We start from the raw sequence: 26749 nt of genomic DNA, 5'->3' as shown, positions 1-26749 counted from the left end.
AGCTGAATCTCCTAATCTGGTCAAGCTGACGGAATAATTTTGTGCCAAAATTATTAGGCTAGGATATTGTGTGATTAGTTTAAGGACCCAACTTCTGCCTACCTTTTAGGCATTTAGTAAAAGGAGCTCTGCTAAAATAAGCCTGTCCAGAGATGTGTCGGTGTCTTGTGATGCTCATACCTAAGTTAAATCTAAGTTAAAAGGGTCATCTCAAGAACTCCAACTGTCTAAGTACTGTGCAGGACCACTAAGTACGTATCACTGAGTAACAATATGAACTTTCCTCTTCATTCAGCTACAAGTTGTATTACAGCCCTCTACCTTCCATCACCAAAAGCAGAGAATTAGTTTTGGAAGAAAATTTAAACTAAGTTCATGATGCAGAGAACAGCCTCCTCTTATTTGGCTGTAGCAAGCCTATCACAAGAGCAGCAGTGGCATTTACCTCAATGCAGGTCTTAACTACTATTCTGGTTAGCATATAGGGTTTTGGTAACCAATTTTCAATTTTTAAGTATAAAGAGGCTTAGCTTCTTTTCTGTTTTAATTTAAAAAGGCAACTGGAGATTTCTTCCCAAAGAATAAATAGAATGCTAGGTCAGGCAACAGTCGTTTATTTATTGACTTAAACAAGCAATAGGTATCCTCAGACATAATGGCCACCACTCGAGCAATACAAATCAGTGCTACTGAAGAACAGGGAACATCCTTTCTCTCACCCCTCCCATCCCAGAAGTAACAATAGAAATACCAGGACCCCTAGAGAAAAGCGAAGGAGAAAAATTATAAAACACACTTAGAATGAGCTGCAGAGTTGAAACATGGACACTAAAAAAAAAAATCATTAGCTAATCCACCACATCACCTCAAAAATAACTTTCATTGTTCCATTTCTACCAGGTACCAAATATATAGTGCTGTTTAACAGCGATTTTGATGTATTAACAACTGTCCTCAGCTGAAGCAGAACAGCAATTACTATTTATATTAAATTTGAGGCTGCAGATAGAAAGAAAGGTTTCCACAGAGTACGACACAAGCCTTCTGTAGTTACTGAAAAGAGAGTGGGGGAGAAACGAAGCTACTTTTAAGTTACTGTATGTCTCTATCAATCAAGCAATTCATTCTGTATTGATAGCTCGTTACAGACACAAGATCCTGATAGAGTATTGCAACTCTACTCGCGCTGTGACAGTGTATCTGAAGAATGTATCTGTAAGTCCCTTAAGTTGTGGGCCACTGAAAATCCCAGCCTGCTACTCCTGTGTGGGTATTTTTTAATCAGACATCAGCAAAAAAGCAAATAGACTGCATGCAAAATAATTGTTGCTAAATCATTTAGTCTTCCTTGTAACAGCTGAAAATGTGAATAAGGCATTCCTCAGATTTAGAGAAAACATTATGAGACTGTAGTTTTGCAGGCAAGGAGACCTTTTATTTTAATCCATTAAAAGAACCCAAAATAGTCAGCAGGTGGCCACATCTATCCATGTTTCATTAAAATCACATAAACCCTAAGTACAAAAGCACCACTGATTATTGCTCTAGAAAAACTGCATGAAAAATTCAAATACACACAGTAAAAACATCACCATATGCACAAGACTTAACTTCTTAAAGCAAGTGTATGGAATGCTGATCCAATTTTACACATACCTTGCAATATTAAGTTGATATTTATATTACTTGGCAACAATGGGAATTTCTAAAAGCACTGTTATGAGAAGGGAAACGTTCATATACAGTTTAATATGTCAACTATCATAGTCCTAAAAAAATTAGCATTTACAAAATACTTGATAAAAATATCTTTTAAAAGTTGTCCAAGAGGTACATAAAATCAACCCAAAATTTTCATGATATTTCATTCATTCTTGTCACCTACAGATTCAGTTTTCTGAGCCTGTGGAGAAGAAAGAAAGAAATTAATTACTATAGTAAATTGCCATTACATACCTAAATACCTGAACTACCTTTATTCCTTTGATTTCTTATTTGCAACAGCTCGGTTTCAAACCTATGTCCATATTACATTTACACAAACAAAACAGGTACATTCACACACTTTTCTTAAATTATTTGTTCCAGCTTTTCAAAAGCAATACAAGCCTTACCTGTCAGCTTCCATTGTTCATACTGAAAAGCACCACACTACTACCTGTTTCTATTCACTGCACACATGCTGAATGCTCTACCATACCCTTAACTTTCACTGTTTCAATCTGCCCTTTTACTGACAGTGTGCTGGGTGGGGCACCTCTGGATGTTGAAACACTAACAGTTGAGCGAGAGATGCGAATCTGCAATAACATTATGGGCAATAAAAAGAAACATTATGAACATGCTATCAACGTCTGAAAGGCTGAATAATTAAAAAACACTGATTCAATCAGCAGGAGGTATGTGTGGAAAGTACCTCTTCAGCTTTATTTTCACCATTTTCAGATGGTGTAGTACCTTCCTTTGCAGCTTCTTGCTTTTCATCCTTCTTCCCTTTAGCACCTTTGTTGGCCTTTGTTCCAGGTTCCTTCTGACAGAAGATTAAAAACATGGGCATGGACATTGTATGAGTAGCCAGCACCCTACATCTTTATCAAAAAAACTTTGTATGAACTAAAAAGCAGATCTTGGCAAGCCGCATGTGCTGGACTGAAACAGCAAACCAGCTAAAGACTACCTGGAAAATTTATATCCACAAAAGTTATATAGAGACTCTCAAAAAATCTAGAAAATGCTGATGACCGCTTCTTTATTGTTTCTGCTAATTTACAGGGATACAAAAACCTCTCAAACTATTTTGGTAGAGCTGAGCTGTATATATTCAGAGGTATATACAAGATATCTGTATGAACCAATCCAATTACAGTATACCGAAAGCTTATTCAGCCAAGAACAAACAACACACTGCTTATGTAGCAGCACTACACTTTCAATTAACATAAAATATTAAATTAGATTTTAAAAATTAAGTATTTTTGTTAGCTGTCCTTTTGTTAGTTTGATAACATCTGTGATGTTCATTCCATGTCAATGAAAGAACCAACTAACACACTAGGGAGGCAAACACTGATAAAATTCCATCTGCAGCAACACAAAGCAGAGAATTTATCAAAAGGAGCTATTCTAACAGCTACAGTTTCATTTGGAGATTTGCTCTTAAACAAACAATCCATATGTTGAAGTCTATTTTTTTTTAATCCTTACTCTATGTACATATTTGTATTTGTGATCTAAGGCTACTAGAAACACAGCTTAAGGATTTTAAGTGCAGTAGGATAAAAATTTAAATGGCATTTCATTGAATATTTTACATTAGTATTTAAAGTAGCTCTGATAAACACTGCGGAGATTTTCCATGTGATCATTTGCTCCAGATTCTCCATGCAAATTGGCAAGAGTAGCTGTGAACAGGGATATTAAGGTCAGTCTCCCTTCATTAACTACCTTTCCCCAGCAATCCCCACACAGGAGTGGGGTGGTAAGGAGGGAGTGCCTGTAATCCCAGTTGCAGGGCAGGCTGAATTACTCCTTTCACCCTTCGGCTTCAATGTTACACCACTGAGAAGCTTATTGGTGCTGTGAGTATAGTCCTAACTCTTCACCTACGAATGAACAAGCTAAGGACTCAACATAGTAAATACATAATGTGCAAGCTTTTAACACTAAAAATTACCTGAAATCTACTATTTTTGGTTGTTTACTAGCAGGTTCACAGTACACGCTTCCTGTTTTCTGTTTAGGAGACCAAGATTAATATACACCTTAAAACGTGATCCAGTTAGAGTTTGGAAAAAACGCAGATTACTGTATTAAAAAGTTACTTAGAATAATGTCATAAAGGATTTGAGTGGCCGGAAATGAGCTTCAAATGTCTCTGACACAGCTTAGATTGACTCCATAACACCGAAGTCATTTCACAACATGTGCATGAAGCTATAGAAGCTACCATATTCCCTTCTATATTAACAGTCTTTTTAAGAGGGGAGCAGGATAGACTCAGCAAGACTTTATTGGTAATTTCATTTGATACAGTGTTCAAAGTCATAGAGTTTTACTTTAACACGTGGACTTTGTATCCTGATACTTGCCCAACTGAGGTACCAGTAAAAGGACTTGAAAAATCTGTGTGAGGAGTGCTAGACTCAGTTTCCAGCATGTTTTTTTTTCCAATAAAGCAATTGCTCTTATTTCACATTCCCCTTGGGCACAAATAAATCTACAGTTTCTGAAGGACATGATTTATATGCAGAAATCCTGAAAAGGTATTTCAGACACTAATAAGATTTTAATTTGACTGTAACTGGCCTACAAAACCCAAACCATTCAATTTAAATATATTTAATTTCACCTTTAATTATAATTGTGCATTCTCAGCAACAGCCAGGCTTCAAGAACAGATAAGAGTTTCTCACTATGAAATGAAGTATTGCCCCTCTAGACAAGGAAACTGGATGGCACAGAGTAATCTCAAATCCTATTGTAGAAATTGCTAGGTCTCAGGCAGAGCTTACTCAACCAAACCTGTACATTTCAGGAAAGGTGTAGGAAAGGTAAAGATTCTTCTTAAACTAGGAATTCACTACAAACTAACATGGTCTGCATATCAAACAGGCAAGACATTTTGTTTGGGCCAGTAATGAGGCCAGGAAGGGGTGGAACAGAAAGAAAAGAATGATCTAATTTGTTTTTTTTCCGGGGGGGGGGGGGGATGGACGGGACGGAACCGGGGGTGGGGGCTGGAGTGGGGCGGGGCAGGGAGCTGCGGGGAGAGCATGGGAGCTGATGCCTCACAAAAACGCTGTTAATTGAACTGTTTGCAATGCAAAGAAGGAGTATACTTGCTTACTATTGGCTACAATGATGGCAACTACAAAGAGTATTTACCTTCGTGGTTTTCCTTGGTTTGGGTTCAGGTTTTGGTGGAGCAGGTTTCTATAAAACATTTTTAGTTGCACAATGTGTTAGACATACTACCAGAAGCCAGCCAGCCACCTCCACCCCACACCTTCCCTTACTTCCTGCTCATTAGTATGCATCTAGAAAAAGACTGAAAAACCTTAATGCACAAATGCACCTCATCACTGTACACACCCATTTTCATTAGCTCATTCCTCTAGGAGTCAAAGCAATTTGAGGGTCATTCTAAGAGTAAACTAGTAGTAACTATTAAAAAAAAAGTCAGATACGTTCTAAGAGAGAAAAGGAACTAAAACCAAATACTAGTAGTGGCATCAAATGAAGTCCTTGAAGGACAGCTCTTTCTCCTTTCCAGAGAAGTAGTTGCATTTCCACAACTAACATCAGCCTGCAAAACAGTATGAAGTCAATACTGCACATAACAGACAGTGTTGCACTGAGGTGGGGAAATACATCTTTTGTCAGAACAACCTGAAACCAAGAAAACACAGATAACTTTAGCTCCAGAGTTCTTAAATATCCCTCAGCAAGAATAAAAATTGAATCAAGCAAAATATAACAAAACTGTTTGGTCTGAGAAACCATATGTGCCTAGAAAAGTATACACCAAGAGCTGTTACACATACTTACAGCTGACAATCTTGCTGATCGTCTAGTGGGCTACAGAAAAAAAGGAGAAAACATTTTTATACGCTTACAGCAAACAGTATCCAAAGCAACATAGTATCAGTCATTTCATGGTGACAGCATAAAATATGCCACTACCAAAATACATCTCTATTGCCGTACACAATTCACATCTTCCTCATTTTGGACGATCAAAATTTTAAAAGGACAAAGTGATGTGAAAATTAGTAATAAAAATTGTTCAGGAATTATAATGTCTAAATACCCATACAGTTAAATACTCTCCCCCCCATACTTTACAAGTACTTCCAAATCCCCCCTCCCCTCCAATATTTTACAAGTACTTCCAAATCCCTTGCTGCTCTATGAAAAGGTTCACAAATATAGCAAGCTTGACATTTGCACAGGACACTGAACCTTTCTCATAAATACTTAGAATGATGTTTCTATAATCTAGCAGATGCTCCTTGTAATAGCAGGTAAAAATACCATCTGATTACAGCAGAATAAAGTTAACATCCTCCCCTAGAGGATATCAGAGCGCTAAAATTTCAAAACATGAAACTAAGTCCTTCCACTTCCTCAGTTCCCCACACACTCAATCCGAGAGTCCAGGTGCACAAAGACAGCTGCAGGATGAGATGGAGAAATTATTTATTCTATTTAAACACAATTCTCAAAAGGAAAGAAGAAAGTCAGGTATTCTGCTTTCCTCCACCTTTCTTTATCACTTCAAGACACCTCCGTATTAAATTTTATTTCACTTTGTTCTTTGTCATAAATTTATTACTGAAGATGAGTTAAGACTTAGAAATAGTTATAAACTCATTAGTTTGTTCACAATATTTTTGTGTTCAATACAACAGATGAACCCATGATCCAGTTGCGCAGCATGGTTATCAAACAGAGGTAAAGTTTGGTCTCTGTCATAAAACTGGAATGGCACTTGTAGCCAAAATAAAGGGACAATTCAACTGCAACAAATACCCAGTGTAACACAGCTTAAAAAGTGAATAAAAAAAAAAAATCTTCTTAATTACATATTAGGCATTTAAATTGAGCTGAAAAAACATGGCTCCTCCACACACCTTGCAACAGGAAAAAGCTGCTGTTAATATCTGAAGAATGCAGTAATTTGTATTCATTGGAGCCATTTAAATATTCTTAATGGAAAGCAGTAGTGAATAGTTCAGATTTGCATCCAGCAAAATAGAAGTCTTGTCATAAATCATCTAACGATATTTTCAGCTATCAAATATTTATGCATCATTAACAAAAAAAAGTAAACCTCTATTTTCTTGGCAATCTAGAATATCAACTGCTTGTTAAGCAGCCTAGCATTATTTTAGAAGAGGTTAAATAAAGCATTTCACTTGGTCAGGTAATCAAAGAACTCCTAGCTCAAGGCATCTTCTTTTACAAACCTTCTTCAAAAACGCCTGACGGGTAAGTCATTTTAATTCTCATTCAGAGTTTGTACGTATTTTGTGTCATACAATTATAAGGAGGAAACTGCAGTCAAGTCAGCAAAAGTCACATTTTAATGTGCTTTTGGAACCCTTGTCCCCCTCCAAACAGCTGTACTAAGCCAGGAACTAGCAGCTTGCCCAAGTCTATTTGACAGTGGCTGACTAGCAAACACCTGCAGAAAGAGTCTATGAAACAGAGCAGACATGGAACAACGCTTTGCACTTTCCTGCCGTGCCAGCTTCTGGCAATCTACAGTCACGAACTTGCTAACCTGGGTACTATAGCCACATCACGTGTTTAAGTCCCCAGGGGTAATCTTCTCCATAAATTTGTCTAATAACCTAGTGAACCCGTTTACACTTTCAGTTTCCGTAACATCCTGTGGCAATGAGTTCCGTAATAGGATTACGCACTGTGTGGAAAAGAAAAAGCAAAACCTTGCCCCTTTGTTGTCTTTCCTTTAAACTTCTTGCCTCTTACTTTAACTAGATTCCTCTTGTTTTCGGGTTACATGCGTAATAATTCCCCAAATGCCTTTCTTTGTATTACTGATGATTTTAATCACACCTCTGTTATACAAAAAGTCAAGAATTCTAGAAAAGATGGGTAGTGAGGTTTACTTTTTAAAGCTGCTCTGCATCCTCTGTTTGTCCCACTATACTTGGTATCCTTTTCATTCTATCACGGCCTTTTTAAGGAAGAGTCAGGAGAACTTCATTTATTAGTCCCACTTCTGGGAGCACAAAAATTAATCTTGTGATACACTGATGTTTCACACCCTGTCCTCTAGTATTTTTTCCTATATTGTAGTTACCTTTTCTTTAAAAGAACTGACTTTTCTAGTAACTATTCACTGGGATTTCGCAATCTCTCCCCTGATTAACAGCTGATTTGGTGACGTCACTGTGTCTTCCCCTCCCCTCTTTGTATTAATTTGCATTTAGAATCATAGAATCATTTAGGTTGGAAAAGACCCTCTAGATCGTCAAGTCTGACTGTTAACCTAACACTGCCAAGTCTATCACTAAACCACTAAACCCTAAGCTCCACATCTACATATCTTTTAAATACCTCCAGGGAAGGTGGGTGGCTCAACCACCTCCCTAAGCAGCCTGTTGCAATGTCTGACAACACTTTCAGTGAAGACATTTTCCCTAATATCCAGCCTGAACCTTCCCTGGCACAACTTGAGGCCATTTCCTCTTGTCCTGTCGCTAGTCACTTGGGAGAAGAGACCAGCACCCACCTCTCTACAACCCCCTTTCAGGTAATTGTAGAGAGCGATGAGGTCTCCCCTCAGCCTCCTCTTCTCCAGACTGAACAACCCCAGTTCCCTCAGCCACTCCTCATAAGATTTGTGTTCCAGACCCCTCACCAGCTTCGTTGCCCTTCTCTGGACACGTTCCAGCACCTCAATGTCCTTCTTGTAGTGAGGGGCTCAAAACTGAACACAGTATTCGAGGTGTGGTCTCACAAGTGCCAAGTACAAAAGTACAGAAAGATACATTTCTCCATATTGAATTTCTATTGATATTTTATCACCTAGTTTTCAGTGACAGTAACACCCTTCTCAGTTCTCTCTCACTGCTGACTACCCTGATAATTTTTTATAAACTTCAGCAAACTTTGCCATTTCTCCACTACCTCTTCTCCTAGATCATTAATGAATATATTCAGCAGCACATGCCCAAACACAAATTCTTCCAATACTCCAGTCATAATTCTCCTCCATTATGAAAATTAACTACTTCTTTCCTACTCTCTTCTCATATCTTTATCTGTTACTAATTCTTAGGCAGATCTTCCCTTTAATCCATGCTAGCTTAGTTTATCTAAGAACCTGCTTGGGGAGCTTTATCAAAAAGTGTTCTTTACATGCAAGTAAACTGTATCGATTGGCATGCTATCATCCTTGTATCTGCTGACTTCTACAAAGAACGCAACTGCCTGAAGCATGACTTCTCTCTGCAAAATCCACGTCATCTCTCCCATTATACATTTGTCCACATACACTTTTTTTTAAACTACATTTGCAAGTTAGACTCACAGGCTTTATTTTCCAGAATCCCTTATCTAAAGTCCTCGGAGCATTTCATTACCTTCAGTTACTCTGGTACTGAGGCCAATGCAAGCAGTAAATTACATACTGCACTTCACAGTTTGGCAATTGCTGGTGAATACTGCCTAATTCTTGCTCATGCTCAATTAAAGAATGTCCTCCAACCCTACAATCGTTAAAAAAGGCTCCTCTGTGAGAACCTCCCTAAGAATTCTCCATAGCAGAAATTTCATTACTGTTCTTCAGCTTCACATTCGCCATGCTGGAGGGTTTGCTCCTTTCCTTATTGTTTTCCATCAATACAAAAAACACCTTTCAAAAATAATAAATTTCCCTTATTTTGCTATTAAGCAATTCTGGGGTTTTGTTGGTGGTTTGGTTTTGTTTTTGTTTTTTTTTTTTGGGGGGGGGGGGGCGGGGGGGCTTTTGAAAAATAATAATAGGCATTTCTGCAAGCCTCTAGCATGGGATACCACAAAGCCTCTCTGCCACCTGAAACCACTGAACTTTTTAGCTGCTCCTTTTATAAGGCTCTCATTTTTAATAAAATTCCCTTTCTTGCTATCAAATCTTACCATAGCAGAGTTTATTTGCACCTACATTCCTGCAAGGATGATGAACCTGAATGGTCACAATTACAGAACAGTTCTCTGACAATCATCTTTTTAACTAGTTCCTACATACTACTGAGGACCAAATAAAAAGAGTCGATTATCCTTTTATTGGCCCTTTGATTTGTTCCTCCAGGAAACAAGCATTTATAGTTTCAACTTTTTTGTCTTTGTAATACCATCCGCTGCCTTCTACCAAAACTCTGAGGGGTAAGTGAAATACCCATCAACACTATTTCTGTCCTCAGCGCCTCTCTGATCTCCCTTAACATCCCCCATTGCCACTTTTATTATTGTGGTCAGATGACACCTGGCACAATTTCTGCACTATATACTTCCCATTTACACATGGCTTGGCAATCCATAAAGGATTCTGATGTACTTATTGATACAATTAATCCAGAGAAATATTAAAGACACATAACAGAAAGCCGTTCTACCACTAATGCAACTTAGCTCTCAACTCTGCATAATTTGTGCCTTGATGTCACAGTGTCCCAACAAGTTTCTTAGTTGCCCATTATATCAATGTCCTTATTTAAAGCTAGATGGTCCAAGTTGCCCAGATTTAGATTTGCAGCTTTTGCCTTTTGGCTTGACTGTCTGTTTTCATCAGCATGAATTAAACAGGGCTTTATTTCTCAAGATTACTATTTACTTTTTCAGATGCAAACTTTTATGGCTTCTGTGCTAGCCCCGGCTCTCCACCTGATAGGGAGTTCTGACTTTGCCCTATGTGCTCTCAAGAACTTGCCAGTCTCCCCTCAGATGTTTAGTTTAAAATAGTTCTGCAAATCTCCTCAGTGCCATCCACATAGGCCTCTCTTGATACAGACTGAAGCCACCTTTCCTGCGTAAATTCCACCTATTCCAAGAGCTCCCACAGCTTCTTATCTAATCCAACAACTATTTTCCTCATTCACACACTAAGAGCTACAGGTGTATCTACTGAAAGTATCTTAATTTGTTCGTTCTTTTTTTTTCTGTAGCATCAACAGCCACTATTATCTCACTTTGACTGAAGACTACTCTAAGCGCTCTCATATTTCAGTCAGCAGGCTCTCTCCAGAGAGCCTGTGTATTTCTGTAAGCTTTTTGGTCTTTCTTCTTTATTCTAGCAATCATGTCTCAAATTTTTAGAGGGAGGAGCTTCTACTTTTCTGGCTCTTGAAAAAATAATATTTAAACTTGGACAGAGAAAAATATTCATTCCAAGCAAAGGAGATTATATTTTTACTATGATTTAGTCAGCCTTTTCATACTTTATGAAAAAGAAACTAATTTGTCTTCTAGGAAATTCCATAGGAAGATACCGAGGTATCAAAACCTATTCCTCTCAGACCTCCTTTTTACTCTACCTGTCTTTTTCAGGAGCTTATTGTAAACTTTACTATTGTTTGAAATATTTTGACATTTCCACTGTACCCTCTTTTTCTGCTGGACTGAGCAACAACCAACTTCTCAATTCAGAAAGTGTAAAACTTCATCAGACAATTTCTCCTATTCAAATATGCTCAAAGATTTACAAGAAGAGAAATTAATTGTTAATTCATTTGGATATTCACCCATTCTTTTCAAGGTCCTGATTTAACTTTGTCTGCCACAAAAGATGACAACCTAAGAAAATGAATCCTCATAATTCTCTACTTGTTTTTTTCAATTGACATTAAGGGCTGTGACAGACAAACTAGCAAACTTTACTGTAGAGGTCAAGGTATCACCAGCTGTCTCCTTGCCTTCTCTGACAGAAGTTACTACGCCCTTAAAACAAATTCAGACAAAGAAATCACACAAATGTGTCAGCTGCTCCAGCTTAGAGCCTGGTATCTTAATTCAAGACACCCTTCCATCAGTCACTTAAGCTAAGAATAGTTTTAAAGTAGACTGGCTGAGGTGTGTGCATTAACCCTCTTCTGCCAACCCGCTAGAGACAGAGCAACAGTTCCAGGCAGTAACATCCTACACTGTTGCCACAAGATCCACCAGAGATTGTCTATCAAAGCCCTAAGTATTTCTGAAATGTATTTTGTGTACTAATAAGTTGTATGAATCCTCAGTGCACCAAAACCAAATTATGCCAGATAAGCTACAAATATGGTTTACTGTCATTATTCCCACTGAAAACACCTCACTAGAAGTGCCAGAGCAATGCATAGTCTTCTGATATGCAAGATTGCAGATCTTCAGTTAAAAAGTTACATGCCAAAAATTACATGCCAAAATAAATTAAAAAAAAAGAAAAAAGAAATCTACTTGCCTCTTGTTTAGTTACTTTTGCTGCATCCTTGCCTTCAGCACCCTCTGGAGACTGAAAGAAAATATTAAGTCAGTGTTTTTATTACAGACTTAAAAGCATCCAGGCAACAGCAAAACAAAGATTACAGTGAAGATTCTTCTTTCTATACATTGCAGCAACTTACAGAAGCCTGGCAAATTTACATTAGTACTCACAAGCAGCATTATACCAAAGCCATTCTAGATTTTCCAAGCAAGAACACAAGGACTGATCATCACGAGGTACATATATATATATCATATCACACAGCATCCCTCAGTGGTCCCTCTAGCCAATTAACTAAAGCATCCGCAGGCTGCAGTGGGAGCTCCATCTAATCAGTGGTTGGTAGCACAACAGCATGAACTGGAAATCTGAGGTTTGCTCTACTAGGGCTTTTGAAATCCCAAAGAAATTTAACATATTTCTTCACAAACATGAACTTAATAGTAATGAGATGTGATAAGATGAACCAAAAAAGCACAGCATTACTGAAATGAGTGATTTCTTTACCTCATTTACTATTTTTGTGCCTCAGGTTCACTCAGCTGGAAGCTTTACCACTATCTTTCCCTCATCTCATCTCCTCCATCAGAATAGTAAAAATCAGTAAAACAGCAAGACATTGACAGGGAAACTAGGGACAAACATGTTTTTTCACAAGAACAAAGTATCAATCTGACCATCCTAATGCTGGTCTTCCAGAGGTACTAGAGAAACGTTAGTTAAACCACAGTTGAGGGAAAAGAAAAAAAAAAACGGAAAAATACTCTGCCTTTTGTTTACATCTCAGGACATATTACTTCACATTTTGCAAATGACTGGGTTTCTACCTACAAGCAAGCAATTCATGGAAAAACAGGGAGCAGTAGCAGAGGAGAACTACAAGAATGGCGTGTGTTTCAAAAAGGCATTTAACAGGCAGCAGAGAAAGCAATTTGCTTGCTGTTTTGTTTTTCAATCAGTAAAGGAGCAGGCTAGTTATCTTTTCCTTTGCCTTTCCATTTCAATCCTAACCCAAACCTCCTCCCAGATTTTGACACGGCACATCTCGGAGTTATACAATTATGGTTTGGAGCAGAGAAAAAGACGGGCTAGTTTGCAGCAGTTGACCACTGCCTTCTCCTGGCATTGGGCTCTAACATACTTACAGAAAGACACCGCTCACCAGAGAATAAAACGTGGCTTTATTACTGTGTGCTCTCCTGACAGAAAGGCAGCATGCCACAAAAGCAGCTGGTTTAAAAAAAGCCAAGGACTGATCATCTAAGTAGCTAGAAAACAGCAGGAAGTTAAGCAGCAATGCACAGCATAGAGCAACTCAGAATAGCAACAGTCAGGCATCCAAAATGGAGCCTTACTGTTCCCTACACTACTGCAGCCTCACCAGCCGCCTGCAGGATTGTTTCATGTTTGCATTCCTAAAAGCCTTTCAGTTTGGTTACTAAAGAGTTGCTACAGCTTGATGGTGTGATGCTGGGAGCATCAAAAGCCGTAAGGAAAACAAAACCAAGTAGTTCCATGATCACTGTCAGTAACAAAGTCTTGTTTCCTACACCTTCCCTCTTCAGCTCACAATATGGTATGAGCTCTCGGTATAGTTTTTCTGTAGTCCGTGAATTCATAACACCTGTTTCTCTTATATAAATTTTCTTGAGTCTAACAAACTTGCACCATGCCCTTTCCCTGAGAGGGAACTCCAATAGCATCCTTCCTGTTCTGGGCACCTATTTATATGGAAGTTCTCTCGGATTTTATAATCTTTTCCTCATAGTGGCCAAAAGGCTCAAGATTTACAGGGGTAGGGACAGAAAGATGGCATGATTCATTTCCTTCAGAAGCCAGGCTAAAAAACTCACCATAAACTAAATTAAGCTGACTGACATTCCACAATCGGGCTGTTTCACTCTGCTTCAGTTTTAGGAATCACAGAGCTTTGAAACAAGGCTAAATCATCACAAGATGGCACTGCCACATGCCAATAGCCTTGTAGTAATTGCCCAGGAGCAAACTCCCACACTGCAATACCGCACAGTTACCACACAGTAATTTAGCCCATTCTCTTTAGCACTAATGAAAGTCTCCTACATTTCTGATAGACAGAGCAGCCTGATTTTAAATGCCAATATTATTGCTTGACAACAGATTTTAAAAACTGCTCATGAAGCTAACCGCACGGCGGGGGGGGGATAAAAAAATACTCTTAATGCAACCACAACCACTGTATACTACTATGATATATTACACAACATGCTTCAGTTAAGTTAGCTAATTAGCCTAGCATTCCCTCTCAACTTAGAAAATCCAACAGCAATTCTGAAGGCCACATAACTTTCTCCATGGAGCGACATGCACAGTAATAATCTCAGAGGTGTGAATAAGCAGCAAGGGGTTCTGACATGCTCTCATTTCCATTTCAGATCTACTCCCTCCTCTCTGAAATCACTAAAAGTCCAGGCGTTTGGAGGCTGCGCTCATCCTCCCAGGGCCTTGGCTCCGCAGTATGCCGGCAGGGCTGCATCGGAGGCCATGTCATGAATAAAGTAATTGATCCAACTGAAAAATAGCATGCTGCTTAAACAAATTTATAAATATTATAAATATATATACAAATTATAAATACATAGTCTTCCCTGCTCCAGCAGAATCATTTTACTGCACAGCTGCACAAACAATTGAGCCAGTACAACAGACAAGAATGATGTGGCACAGGGTAGTTGCAAGCAGCCTGGGACTCTTTAACCTGACAGACACACCAAAAAAATATGCATGTCAGATATGGCTATAATATATTTGTTAAAAGAGGAACGGAAACTTATCTTCCCCCCTGTGAGTCCTACTTAGACATTCCAGTGAGTCCCAGCTGATGCGGATCTTCATGCTAGTTTTTGCAGTACTTTCTCCTCTCCCTAGGGACCAGAGAGATTTGTACAGAATGGATTTGAGCCAAGCATAGTTCCCAAAGAACTTGGCATGCTACCCACAGTGACTGTCTGCACTAGTATCTGGAAGTCACAGGACTCTTATGTAGATACCACCAAAACCTTGAAGTCCTTGTCCGTAACTCTTCCACAGGAACCCTTCCCCTATCTTTTGTCCTGGTGACAAGCTACTGAAGGAACTCTGGTTTCAAAGCAACCAAACATACTAAGTAACCTATTCCATTGGCACATTTTTCCATGTGACGTAATGCTATGGCTCACCGTATTTCACATGACACCCCAGTCACATTAAAATGCACCCTGGATACTGTGCCCTACATCGTAAACTAGTCAGCAGCAGGACTGTCCACACTGCAGGTTTTGTGCAGCAAAATCAAAGACCAAGGCAAGCACTGAATCACTTGACACAGGCAGTACTCCAACCTCGGTAATTCTTCAGCTGTACTTCGTCAGATGCCTGTATTATACTCATAAAGTAGTCGCTATAGGCCTGCTGGGCCTGATATTGACTGTATGAATGCCTACAAGAGACAAGACAGATAAAATAAAAAAACAAATAAGGACACAGATAATAATGATTTTTTTTTTTTCCCCCCAATCACAGAGGTACACAGAAGGAAAGAAGCTGACTGGCTAACTCTAAATGCACTTTCAACGTTTAAACTAATAGCAAGTTTTAGGTTCAGATGACCACACATTGTGTCATATCTCAATTAGCACTACATACTGGCAATAAGATTGTAAATTAAGCTGTAGCTAAGTTTGTAAGATCTGTCAGAGCTGCATAACTTTTATACCACAAGATTAACCTGGAAGGCTGCATGGAAGATTCCCTGTGTCTATCAGCGATCTGCTTTTTTTTTTTTTTAATTTGCTTTTTCCCCTGCCCCTTTTTAAGGACAACCTAGAAAATTATTTTGAGAGGATTAGAAAAAACAAAGGAATATTAATAGATGATAGAGAACAACAAAAACAAAAAAAACAATCAAAGGAATATTAAAATTGAGCTTGTTTGTATACACAGTCCTTGCATTTCACCAGCTGTGAAGTACATATAAGAACCGGTGTTTCCACACACCAGGACAATACTGTGGTATCTGCAATGCCAACACCATTACAGAATTCTTAAGTTGAAAACAGAAAACTAGGTAACTGTTTTAAGGAAACATTTAATAGAACATACAGGCAAATGTCCTTTTTTTTTATTGTTCTTAAGGCTGAGTTACCTGGTAGAGATGCATCACAAAAGAAACAAAAAGCTTCAATTTTTCTAATCAACCCCCTGCAATATAAGCAGGATGTAATGAAAGTACAGTTACACAAAGTAGTGAAGTTATTGATGTCTGTTGGAGACATCCAAAGGTACGTGTTTGAACTTGCAGTGACCAGCTTCTGGATAAATATTTTGTTTGTACTTAAATGAACAGATTGTACTAATATAAAGGAGTACATTAAAAAGCACAAAGAATGAGAATACAAGTGTGTGAGAAGTAACAGTCAGTACAGAAGGGTGCTTATAAAATGAAATAGATCATTCATTCTCTGAAGGATCTTATTACTAGCCAAAACTCAACACCTTGGCTCTGCTGGGACAGAAATTAGTCTTTTCACACCCATGTGGGAAAAAAAAAAAAACCAACAAACCCAAAAAAGCATATGCCAATTTCATTCAAACACCTAGCACCTGAGTGTTCTCTACAGTGTTTACTCCCTTCTTTGCAAGCTGTTTTGTACAGCCACATCTCTATACACTGCGTGAAATGGGATTTGCCTGTAGATACTTTCCTGGCTCACTGTTCTAGCTGCAATTTTCATGATGTAATGCTTTGGTCAGTCCTCCAACAACTTTTTTCACCAATTAAAACACAATAAAAGCTTGCAACAAAACCACAATGCAAAAGAAGCCTTTTTCAGGGTTTACTGCACTGTCTTCCTAAAATTTTTCCTCCCCTCATTTCTCTGTGAGTAGAACTCTGCATTAGACTGAATCTAATTCAATGAACTGTTTCCCCATACATGCTAGATCTTCTAATTATTTGCCTTCAGAATAGCTCTGAATTTTGTGCCAGTTCATAAATGTAATTAAAATGCTGTTTATTTCTTGTTTTAGATTAATGAAGACTATGTGTTGACTAATTTAACACCAACCAACTCCTGCAACACCCTTCCAACCATTGTTTCCTCATTCAGCTCCTGCAGCATCTTATCATTAACCTTTGTGATGTTTTCAGCAGATAGAACAGTGCTCATTGCCAAGTCAATGTGGATGAACTTAGCAAGTAAAATTAATTGCCCCTAATAAATGCTTTAAGAAATCAGGAATTCTTCCTACTGAATCCCTTCATTTCTTTTTTCCACCAAGAGCCTGAACCTGGAAGGGGGGGGGGAAAAATGCATGCCACTAACTTAAAATCAAGTAATTATGCCAGAACCATGAGCAAAGTACAGATTAAATCTGGTTAGTGGCTGGATTTTTTAAATGCTTATCCAAAATGATATTGGTCTTGTTCTTTTCCAAAAAATCCAAGGTGATTTTTTTTGTATATACTGCATATTTATGTACATATATTCTTCAATTAAAAAAACAATGAAAAACCCCAACAACAAAAAACCTGCTTAAATATTTATTCTTTAAGTATATAATATTTTAATATTTTATGTTAATAAATATTTCAATGAAATATTATACAATATGTAATTTTCAGACTTTAAATACCTCCATTTTACATCTATTAAGAGCAGAATATTTAATTTTCTAATTCTTTGGGGAAGAATGTGAAGATCAAAGTTCTGAAAAAACAAACGGTACTTAAAAGTTTAAATATAAAGACCACCATTAATGTCCCCTGGTATTAATAAGCAATTGGGGGGGTGGGGGGGGTGTGAAATCAGAGAAAACATTTCCTGATCAAAGTCTCAATTCTTGCTTAGAGATTCAAGCCAAACTGAGTGACTGGTTAACATGCATTGAATTTTCAAAGAGTATATGAGAAAATAAGAATGCAAATAAACTGGTTATAAACAAAATCAGTAGGTTCAGAAAATGCTTTTTATTAAGTTCCGTAATTCCTAACAGGTGCCCTCTGTGAGCTTTATGCTCTTCCAGACAAGACAGAAGACACAGAAACCAAGTTAAGCCTGGGATATTTCTAGATATCCAAATCCGGCCAGAATAAATGCTTTTCCAAAAGAGGAAATTCCTTCATTGTAGATTGAGGCTTTGCTATTCCCACTGAAAAAAGGTCAAAGATTGACCAATATAATTTAAAACACATTTAAATTTGATGGGACATTTTAAAAGTCTCACAACTGGTTTGACTTTTACTTTTCCTTCCAAGTTTGTCTTCCCTGTAGTCAGTCTACCTACAGCAGAGTAAAGATTCTAGAGGCTCAGATTTAAAAACGCAGCATTGTAATTTAAAATTAGGCAGACAGTTCCTTTTTCAGACAGTGAAGTAATCAGCTGCATTTTGAAAAATACAGATCAGCCACAGGAGCAGTGAGCACAGTGCATTTGCAATTGTTCTGTTTCCCCTGAACACCAAACGTGAAAATTCAGCTAGGTAGTAAGTAAATTCTTGTCTCAGTATTTGCTTAACCATTTTACTGCCACCATAAAATAAATAGGCAGATTCAAAGAATATGATGGATGAAATCCAGTCCCTAATATTATTTCTCTGACCTTTCAAAGCTGCAAGTGAGATGAAGCTGATCAACTCATGCAAGTCTACATACAGAGCCAGAGTTTTTAAAACCTTGAAGATTAGGTTCTGAAATCTGTATCTAAATAGAACTGATCAGATTTGCAAAGCAAAACTAGCAAAAAGTACTTCTGAAAAAAATCTTTTAAAAAAATATTATTCTATCTACTTAGAGATTAAATTTAGACAACTACTTTCAATAACAACTGATTCCTGAAAATAGGCACCTCTGACAAAAAGAAGTACTCCGAATGACTGAAGAAAGGTGTATAATTCCTCCCCTCCCAGAGGACATAATTGTGATAAAACCACAATAATCTAGAAAAGAACCTTTTTTGTTGTTGTTTCAACTAACTGGTGCCACAGAACAGCAAACCTCAGAGATAATGATAGCAGGTCGAAGAGTAAGAGGTAGGTACTAAAGGCACAACTGGTACAACGTCTTAGATACACCAACCTCTTACATGTCAGTAATAATTCCCACTGGGGTTAACAGGAGTATTGCTCTACCACAACAGCCAGAATGAAGAGCTTCATAGACAACCTAAATGCAGTTTCAAGAGAACAAAAAAGTAAAATGTCTCCAGGAGGCTGCAGGTGGGATAAGGAAGAAAGGATGCAGCAAAGATAAAGGATGTTTCCCTACTACAAATAAAGCACCGACACTTCTCCTCAACTCTGCTTGAGAAGAACAAAACACTGCAGAGGTAAAAATGTCATTAGACACTTGATTTCCAACTATGGAAGCACTGTGTGCTACTACTAACTTGAGTAGCAGTAGGATAATGGAGAAAGCTAGGTGGGAAAAGCAAACATACCCAACAGTCCCAATGAAGACGGTGTTGATGGGAACATATGCAATTTTTTTGTGAAGACGGATCCCAACATTCTTAGGGAACACCCCATTTTATATTTGCAGCTTTCACTGTCACCAAGTACACCCACTCTTTACTACAGAAAGACAGGAGCTGTATCTCCAAGTTACAGGAGTAATTACTTGAAAATTAGTAATTTCCAAAGACACCAAGGGGAAAAAAAAACCAAAACAAAACAAAAACCAAGCCCAATGCCTCCCCCTCCCAAAATGGGGCAAGGACACAATTTGACCACTGAGTTGTTCCGATTATTCTAATGGATTAAAGCATACTCCTCTATGCACTCGTAGTTAGGGACAGTCAAAGAAGAGCTGGCTAGGGCTGCTGATTAATGCCTGGCTGCTGCTAAGAGGAGTTCTGCCCCTCCCCACCTAATCATTCCTGCCAATGAACCAGCCTAACTCTTTTTGCCAAGGTATGGGAAACTAGATCAGCAGACCAGTCTGGCCAAAAACTACCTCAAACACATATGATATCCCACAGGTTAAATCAGAGTAAGGACAGGAATGAGTACCTGGAATTGCTTCTTTTGGCCTGTACACTCCAGCTTGAAGTATCTGTTGAAATACAGTCCAAACTGTAAAGTCCCACACTGACAATTTTGCCAACAATAAAATTGGTATAAGAGCATCTTACTTCTGCATGCAGCCAGTTGCTCGTTCCCAGCCCTACTCCCCTTTAACAGGTTACCACACATTCACTGTGCCACTGTGCAGCATCTCTAAACTGGATCAGTAAAATGATCCAGGATAAAAAAAAAAATTCAAAAGCACATTCAAACCTGTTAAGCAAAAAACCATTAAGGGGATCATGGCCTGAAATTTAAGCTCAGCACCTGAAAACACCTTTCTGGCTACTGGATGATGGGATAAATCACTGTGCTAGCTTAGTGCAGTTAAAAACCAGAAAATACATAGTGGCCAGTATGATCCTATGAAGTGCTAATTTCCAAGAGAAATCTCTGGATATGGTTTACTTACACAAAAGACAACATTACAATCATGTCAAGAAAAATTCAACTTCATACAATTTCTCTGAAACACAATGGATACACCTTGGAACTTAGCAGGCCTATACACAGATACTGCTTCGGTATAAAACAGCAGAGAAGGTGAAGTTTTTCAAGGAAGGCAGAAGAAAAGCAGCCTTAAACTAATTAGCATATACCTGCTACATTCCATTACACACAGGACTTTTTTATTTTTTAAACTTAACAATACTGATACTCCAGAACACAAAATAGTATTACCCCGTTGGCATATTGAACTACTGTATATAAAAAAGATTACCTGCACCTGGTTAGTTTTGAACTCAGAGGTGATGACTTACAAAGTAGATCATACTACTGGCTACACCTCATCAGATATCATGTTTTAATGCACCCAAGGAGCATTAAGAATGATTTTTAATTGACAATTCAGTGAAAACCTAAGAAATTTTAGGTTGCCCATTCATTAAGTCCAACTGTATTTCAGTGTGGTCTAAGAAAAAAATTTATATACATTGTTATCAATTGCTGATAAATGGGTCAGATTTTTACAGACTCGTATAAAATGATCAGAAAAATTTTAGATCTATAAATCCTTCATCAACGAGCTTTTAATCTCCATAACTAAAAAACAGTCATAGCTAAAAATTATAATTAGCTCTTCCTAACTATTTTAAAGTGTATCTTTAATATAAAACGTGGACAAATATTTGTTGCATGTATTTAATAGCCCTGTAAACATAATTTATTGCAACACAGCATAGCAGCATTACTCATGCATGTTTTTTCTTCAGTGCCACTCAACACTGCTGCACTGTTTTATATCTAAATATACCATATGGAGATAAAAATTTGTGATCTCTTCATTTTTCTACGAAAGATGTAGATCCTTTGAGTCAGTCTGATCAGATACTTGGAGTAGTAGAAAACTAAGCAGTTTTCAATTGTTTTAAATACATCAAGGTTTAAAATTCTCAATAGTTACAAATTTAGTACAAATGGTACAATTTCTAAAATTGATAAGTGACAAAACATGCTTTTCCCTTGTATTAGAAGACTCCTGAAATCTTTGAAGATGCTCTGGCACCTCTATTCCATTTGGCTTGGTTGAATGTTAAGTGCATCTCTGCATAGCAATCGTTTTACCTGTCCCTGCAAAGAATGCCGAAGGTAGAAGCCCACCTGAGGACCCTGCTGGCATGTTAGGTAGGAGTTTGTCAAAGTCAGGGATACCTCAGTGACATGGATGCAAAGGAGGTCATCTTCTGCTGTTGCCTAGCCTGTTTGCCAGTAGTTACTGAATGGTCTAGGATTGGTCTAACAGGAAAAGTGGAAAGAGAAACTACCTTTTCAGAGCTCTGACTTCTGCTCTTAGTCCTCACGTAGCACAGGGAGAAAGGAGGAAGCAGACAGCATGAAATGCAGGGGTGTTCAAATGAAAGTCTGGAGAGAGAAGTGGGACAGAATGGGAGGGGGGAGAGGGCAGCAGCCAAGATATCTGGATCTGGTACTGACCCCCTTTTCCCTTCTAACCTATAATCACCTCCAGAGCGTGAAATAAAATACAGAACCGCTGCCATTTCTACGTCCGACTGCTAACAGAGTGTGTCCTAGGATAAAATGAAGAGTGCCTCTGCTACAGACCAAGAGCTTCCAAACCCAGTGATGAAACAAGTTGTTGGCAAGGTGCGAGTCCCCACAACAACACTGCAGCTTCTTTCCTGCCAAGTAGCTTCAAAATGTAGATAACCTTAGCAGAAAAACCACTCTGTTACATTGATGCTGGTATGTTGAATTGGCATGGACTGACACACGGCTGAAGTATCAAAACATGGAAAGGGACATGAAGTTGAGCTAAACAGCACTTGAGTGTGCTTCATACTGCTGCATGATGAACACAAACTCACCTGATACTCTTTGCACAAGATCTACACCTCATTCCACAGACCAAACAGCAACAGCGGGATCATTCAGAGCCACAGCAAACAGCTGTCATCTGCAGGATCCTTGGCTTCATTAGTTAATTGGTGTTTCATCACATACAAGTTGCTCCAACCAAATTTTAGAGAACCGGTTACTATTGCAAGTTCCTCAGTTTCACACCACAAAGCAAGAAGACAAATACGAAGAAGTAACAACAACAAATGCACCTCTCAGAGTGCAGGAGGTGCTTATTAGAGGGAAGAGAAAATCAGGACAGACATCTTAACCTGAGAATCCAAGATGAAGGGACCTTTCTAACAACTCCATCATTTACTTCTGTGCCCCATTTCCTTATCAGTGGATGAGGAAAAACATTTTGAATATTCATGACACTTCAGAAATGCGAACTCAAACATGCAGAAGGATTTCACAAAGAGAATTGAGTTTAGGTCCAGACAAAAAAAAAGCACAAGTAAAATTTAACAGCTCTAGGTTAGTACCTGTAAGAATGTGTGTTTAACCCCAAGAGTTAGAAAATACATTGATTACATACCTGGTTGGCAAAACAGCTAGTAAGGTAAAAGTCCCACAAAAAAACTATCATGTGATCATGTAACTAAATACATTACAATAGGACAACCCCGGATATGGCACCTTCTAACTTCACAGGATCATAAAGACCTATAAGATCATCAAGTCCAACTTCCACTAAAGAAGCAGCATTCCAAGCAAAATATTCAGAAGTTTTGGTTTTTTGTAGTAAATATAACCAACTAGTCTCTCCAACTTTAAAGACAGTGAGTTTGCACAATGGAACAGGAACCTGCCACAGATGTTCTCTATTACATTTTCACAGCATCAATGGTACTGCAGAAACTAACATTCCTGACTACAAGAAGGCAGCAAATAGTCTACTGAAGTGGCTAATTAGACCACGGTATCTTTTATTTGCTCTGAAACAATAGCAACATTCAAAGATGTTATATTAAAAAAAAAAATAATAAGAAAAAGTTGCATCTAGTCCTCACATCTGATTCAACTGCAAGTGTTTTCAAAACAATATGTGAGGTGCAGGTCGCATTGCACAGAGTCAGATTAAAGAATGAGTTGAGTCATTTTGGACTGCAACCCCAACTAACTGATGGGCTCCCCATTCAATACTGGACAAGTCACCACTATTAACATTCATCAGAGATGGTGCACATTCTACATAAAGGTGCAAGTACCGTTCACCTTGATGACAATCACATTAAAGCTGACATATGTATGCTTATGCACACAGGTGTATGTGACCGTACCATAATTCTTCTTGCCATCAGGTACAGAATGGTTCTTCATCCTTTTACGGCTAACATTGAGACATTTTTATTGGGGCTGTTTCAAGATCAAGGAGTTTTCCAGTACGACCCAAGAGCTAATTCCAGCAAGACCAGCGACAAAACAAAACATCCCAATCCATTTAAAAGCGTTCATTGCTATCAATACCACAACAAGCATTCTGTTTTATCCCACACTGGCATGCCATTCTTCTTGTGAAAGGCCATGTTCACACCACAACATGTTATTACAACAGACAAAGGGCACAGAAATCTGACAGGAATCCAAAGTTCAACCTCTTTTTGTTTTAGCGCAGTATTTAACACCATCTCAACACAAAATAAGTTTTTCCTTTTCCCCGTGACCCTCAATCAATGACTACCGATACCACAATACCTTAGGCCGCAGCCCTCTACAGAAGGGGAGACAGCCTACGTTTTTTTTGTTCATAATATTCATAATGAACATAAGGCCACGGACTCAGCAGTGGACTTCAGTTTACATAAAGGTGAAAAAATCAGAGATGAAAAGAAAAGCAAACAAAAAGAACCAGCCAGTTTAGATAACTAAGGCATATACAAAACCAGCTACAGGTGGATTCATGCCCTTTCTGCAATATTATTTATTTACTTACCCCCATAACTGTAAAAATTACTCATTTTGACGTTTATTTCCTTATAAAACTTTCAGTGTTAGCAGCCTTTTTATAAGTTAGAAATTTTAATAGAAGAATTGACTGTTAGCTGCACATGATGCTTTTGTCTCTATGTGGAAGCTGACTGGTGTCATTATTCAGTTACTGCTGTATCACTAACTTCTCACTCTGTGGATGTTATTCTGGAATAAAATTGACTATTGTAGAATACTTATGGCAATTTCACTTTTCTCAAAAAGCAAAGCCATTAATCACACACTTTTCCTGGAACCAGTGCTTCCCAAAACCCATAATTCATATATAATCTTAAAATTTAAATGTTTACCCATACAACGCTAAGTAAATTAAAATTTACTGCACCATTAAAATCCATCTCCATTGCTCTGATCCCATATGCAATGTTCTTATTACTTTTTTATAATCTTCTAGAAAGAGGACATGTTCTGAAGGACTTAGTACTCAAAGATAGTTTCTCTTAATAAACATTTCACAACAGACCACAAAAAAATCTACATGAGTGACTTTAACTCTACCCCCTCGTAGCAAGGACAGCCTGAAACACTACCTGTACTATAAGAACGCAGAAGGGCAAAGGAAACAGGGTAGGAAGTTTGCAAGGTTTCCGAAGTTGTGGAGAGTCCTACGGGCACAGGCCAATTTTCAACCTTTTCCTGATGACAAGCCACGGCACTAAAAGAGCAGGAGCACGTGAGGCCTATACAAGGGTACAGTGACAGAAGAGCAAGAGGAAAAACTGCCCAACATTCACTAACTTCAAGTTCAGTTACCCCAATAAAGGCAATCAACCCCACAATTGTACCCATTTTCAGGGTTCTTAATCAGGTTCTTAACTAAGAATTAAATAATTCAGTAGCACACTTGACAATTTGACATTTTGATACCTCCCATAAGGAATAACAAAAGGACAAGAACGGAACATCGAGCTACCTGGAAGTCATCATCTACCTGTAACTTTATTAAAACAGATTTGAGCCCCAGCCCAGATATGGTGTGTTAGGAGGTCACAGGTGACATTGGGGAAATCCCCAAAACCACAAATTGCTTTGCCTTGGTTGACCTAGTTAAAATTAAAGGACTGCAGCTATTATTTTTTTGTCATAGTGTGCATTAGTGTCACGTCTCTCATCACACTCAATCAGCGCCGGCAGAAGGCGGGCAGTTAAGTTCTCGACGAGGATCTCCAGCAGGCCCTCCCTCGGTCGCCCACCCCCGGGGGCCGGGCGGGCACCTCCTCCGCCCCGCACCTTGCAGGGGAGGGGGCCGGCTGCCACCGTCCGCACTCAGCCTGCCTTCTGCCGGCACCGCAAGCGCTCCCCGCGGCCAGGACGCCGCGCAGCCAAGGCTGCGGGTTCAAACAGGAAAGAGAGGGATAGAAACCCCCCCCCCCCACGACCGAGCCCGGCCGCCGCAGAGCCGCCGAAGTTTCTCTCCCTTCGGGAACGCGGTCTCGCAACCGAGGAGGCTGCCCGCTCCGAGAACAAAAAATGGACCGCGGCGGGGGCCGGCCGTGGCCCCCCGCCTCGGCCGTGGCTTCCCCGGCCCCGCGGGTGGCGGCGGGGGCCGCGCGCGCTCCCTCAGGAGGCGCCGCGCCTCCCCTCCCCGCCCCGGCGGCCGCCCCCCGCCCCCGGGGGCCCTGCCCGGATGGGCGCCGGAGTTGGTACATACGGGTCTGCCGCGGGAGGCGAGGAGAAGGGTGTAGTTTGTTTTAAACATGGCTTGCCTCTCCCCTCCTCCTTTTACCTCGGAGCCATCACCCGGCCACGGCGGGAGGTGGCGGCGGCGGGATCCGGCCGCCCCGGGTGGGGGCTGCCCCCTCCCCGCCGCTCCCCCCGCGGCGGCAGCGGCGGCTGCCGGAGTTTGCAAGCAGGAAACTCCTCCCGCCGGGGGCCAGGGGCGAAGCCGCAGCTGCTGCAAGAGCTTCTCCCCGGCGGCGGCGGGAGGAGGGGGGGGGCCGGAGTTATGATAGCGACTTCACCCCCCGGGGACGGGGGCGACACGGCCCCGCGCGGCGCCGGGAAAGTAAACAGCGGGCGGCGCGGGGAGGGGTGGAGGTGGCTTGCAACAGGCAGCAAAATACCCGGGCTCGGGAGCAATCCGCGGGCTCCGGAACGGAAGGGCGGCGGGAGAGCAGCAGGCGCCCCCGAGCCCTAAGGCACGTTTCACCCACCGGCCGCCGCTCGGCCCCCCGCCCCCGCCCGGGGGAGGCGCGGAGGCAGGACCCGCCGCACGCCCGGGGCGCCTTACCTTTCTCTTCGGCATAATGTCCCTGCTCCGGGCCGCGAAAGTAAAGCGACGAAAGAAGCTCCGGCAGAAGCGCGGATCCGCCCGGTGGTGGTGGCGGCGGCGGCGGCGACACCGGTGTCGCTGG

The 26749-nt window shown here is 39.9% G+C and overlaps 1 protein-coding gene across 4 annotated transcripts; it reads right to left on the bottom strand.

Annotated features, from left to right (window-relative positions):
* Nucleotides 1–609: 609 nt before the first annotated feature.
* Nucleotides 610–26749, bottom strand: HMGN3 (high mobility group nucleosomal binding domain 3). Of its 4 annotated transcripts, none has more exons than XM_059835144.1 (6): nt 26047–26122; nt 11942–11992; nt 5548–5577; nt 4885–4932; nt 2417–2530; nt 610–1903 (listed from the first exon to the last, which is right to left on the bottom strand). In XM_059835144.1, exons 1-6 carry the CDS (start codon nt 26092–26094, stop codon nt 1865–1867), a joined length of 330 nt encoding a protein of 109 aa, XP_059691127.1. In that variant the 5' UTR covers nt 26095–26122; the 3' UTR covers nt 610–1864. The 4 variants fall into 4 exon arrangements, with proteins under 4 accessions (XP_059691127.1, XP_059691121.1, XP_059691115.1 ...); XM_059835138.1 differs by lacking the exons at nt 610–1903; nt 26047–26122 and adding exons at nt 1919–2300; nt 26626–26749; XM_059835132.1 differs by lacking the exon at nt 610–1903 and adding an exon at nt 1919–2300.

The sequence above is a fragment of the Gavia stellata genome, chromosome 2 (genome assembly GCF_030936135.1).
Source record: "Gavia stellata isolate bGavSte3 chromosome 2, bGavSte3.hap2, whole genome shotgun sequence".
Classification (NCBI taxonomy): domain Eukaryota; kingdom Metazoa; phylum Chordata; class Aves; order Gaviiformes; family Gaviidae; genus Gavia; species Gavia stellata.
This window is presented reverse-complemented; position numbering and strand designations above follow the sequence as displayed.

What these genes read in the sequence shown, in the direction of transcription:
- HMGN3 (XM_059835132.1), bottom strand. Translation starts at nt 26,094, where the DNA reads ATGTTTAAAACAAACTACACCCTTCTCCTCGCCTCCCGCGGCAGACCC. An exon ending in GATCAGCAAGATTGTCAGCT is followed by an intron (nt 4,933 to 5,547) that starts GTAAGTATGTGT and finishes AATGTTTTATAG; the next exon opens with AAACCTGCTCCACCAAAACC. An exon ending in AACCAAGGAAAACCACGAAG is followed by an intron (nt 2,531 to 4,884) that starts GTAAATACTCTT and finishes ATCTTCTGTCAG; the next exon opens with AAGGAACCTGGAACAAAGGC.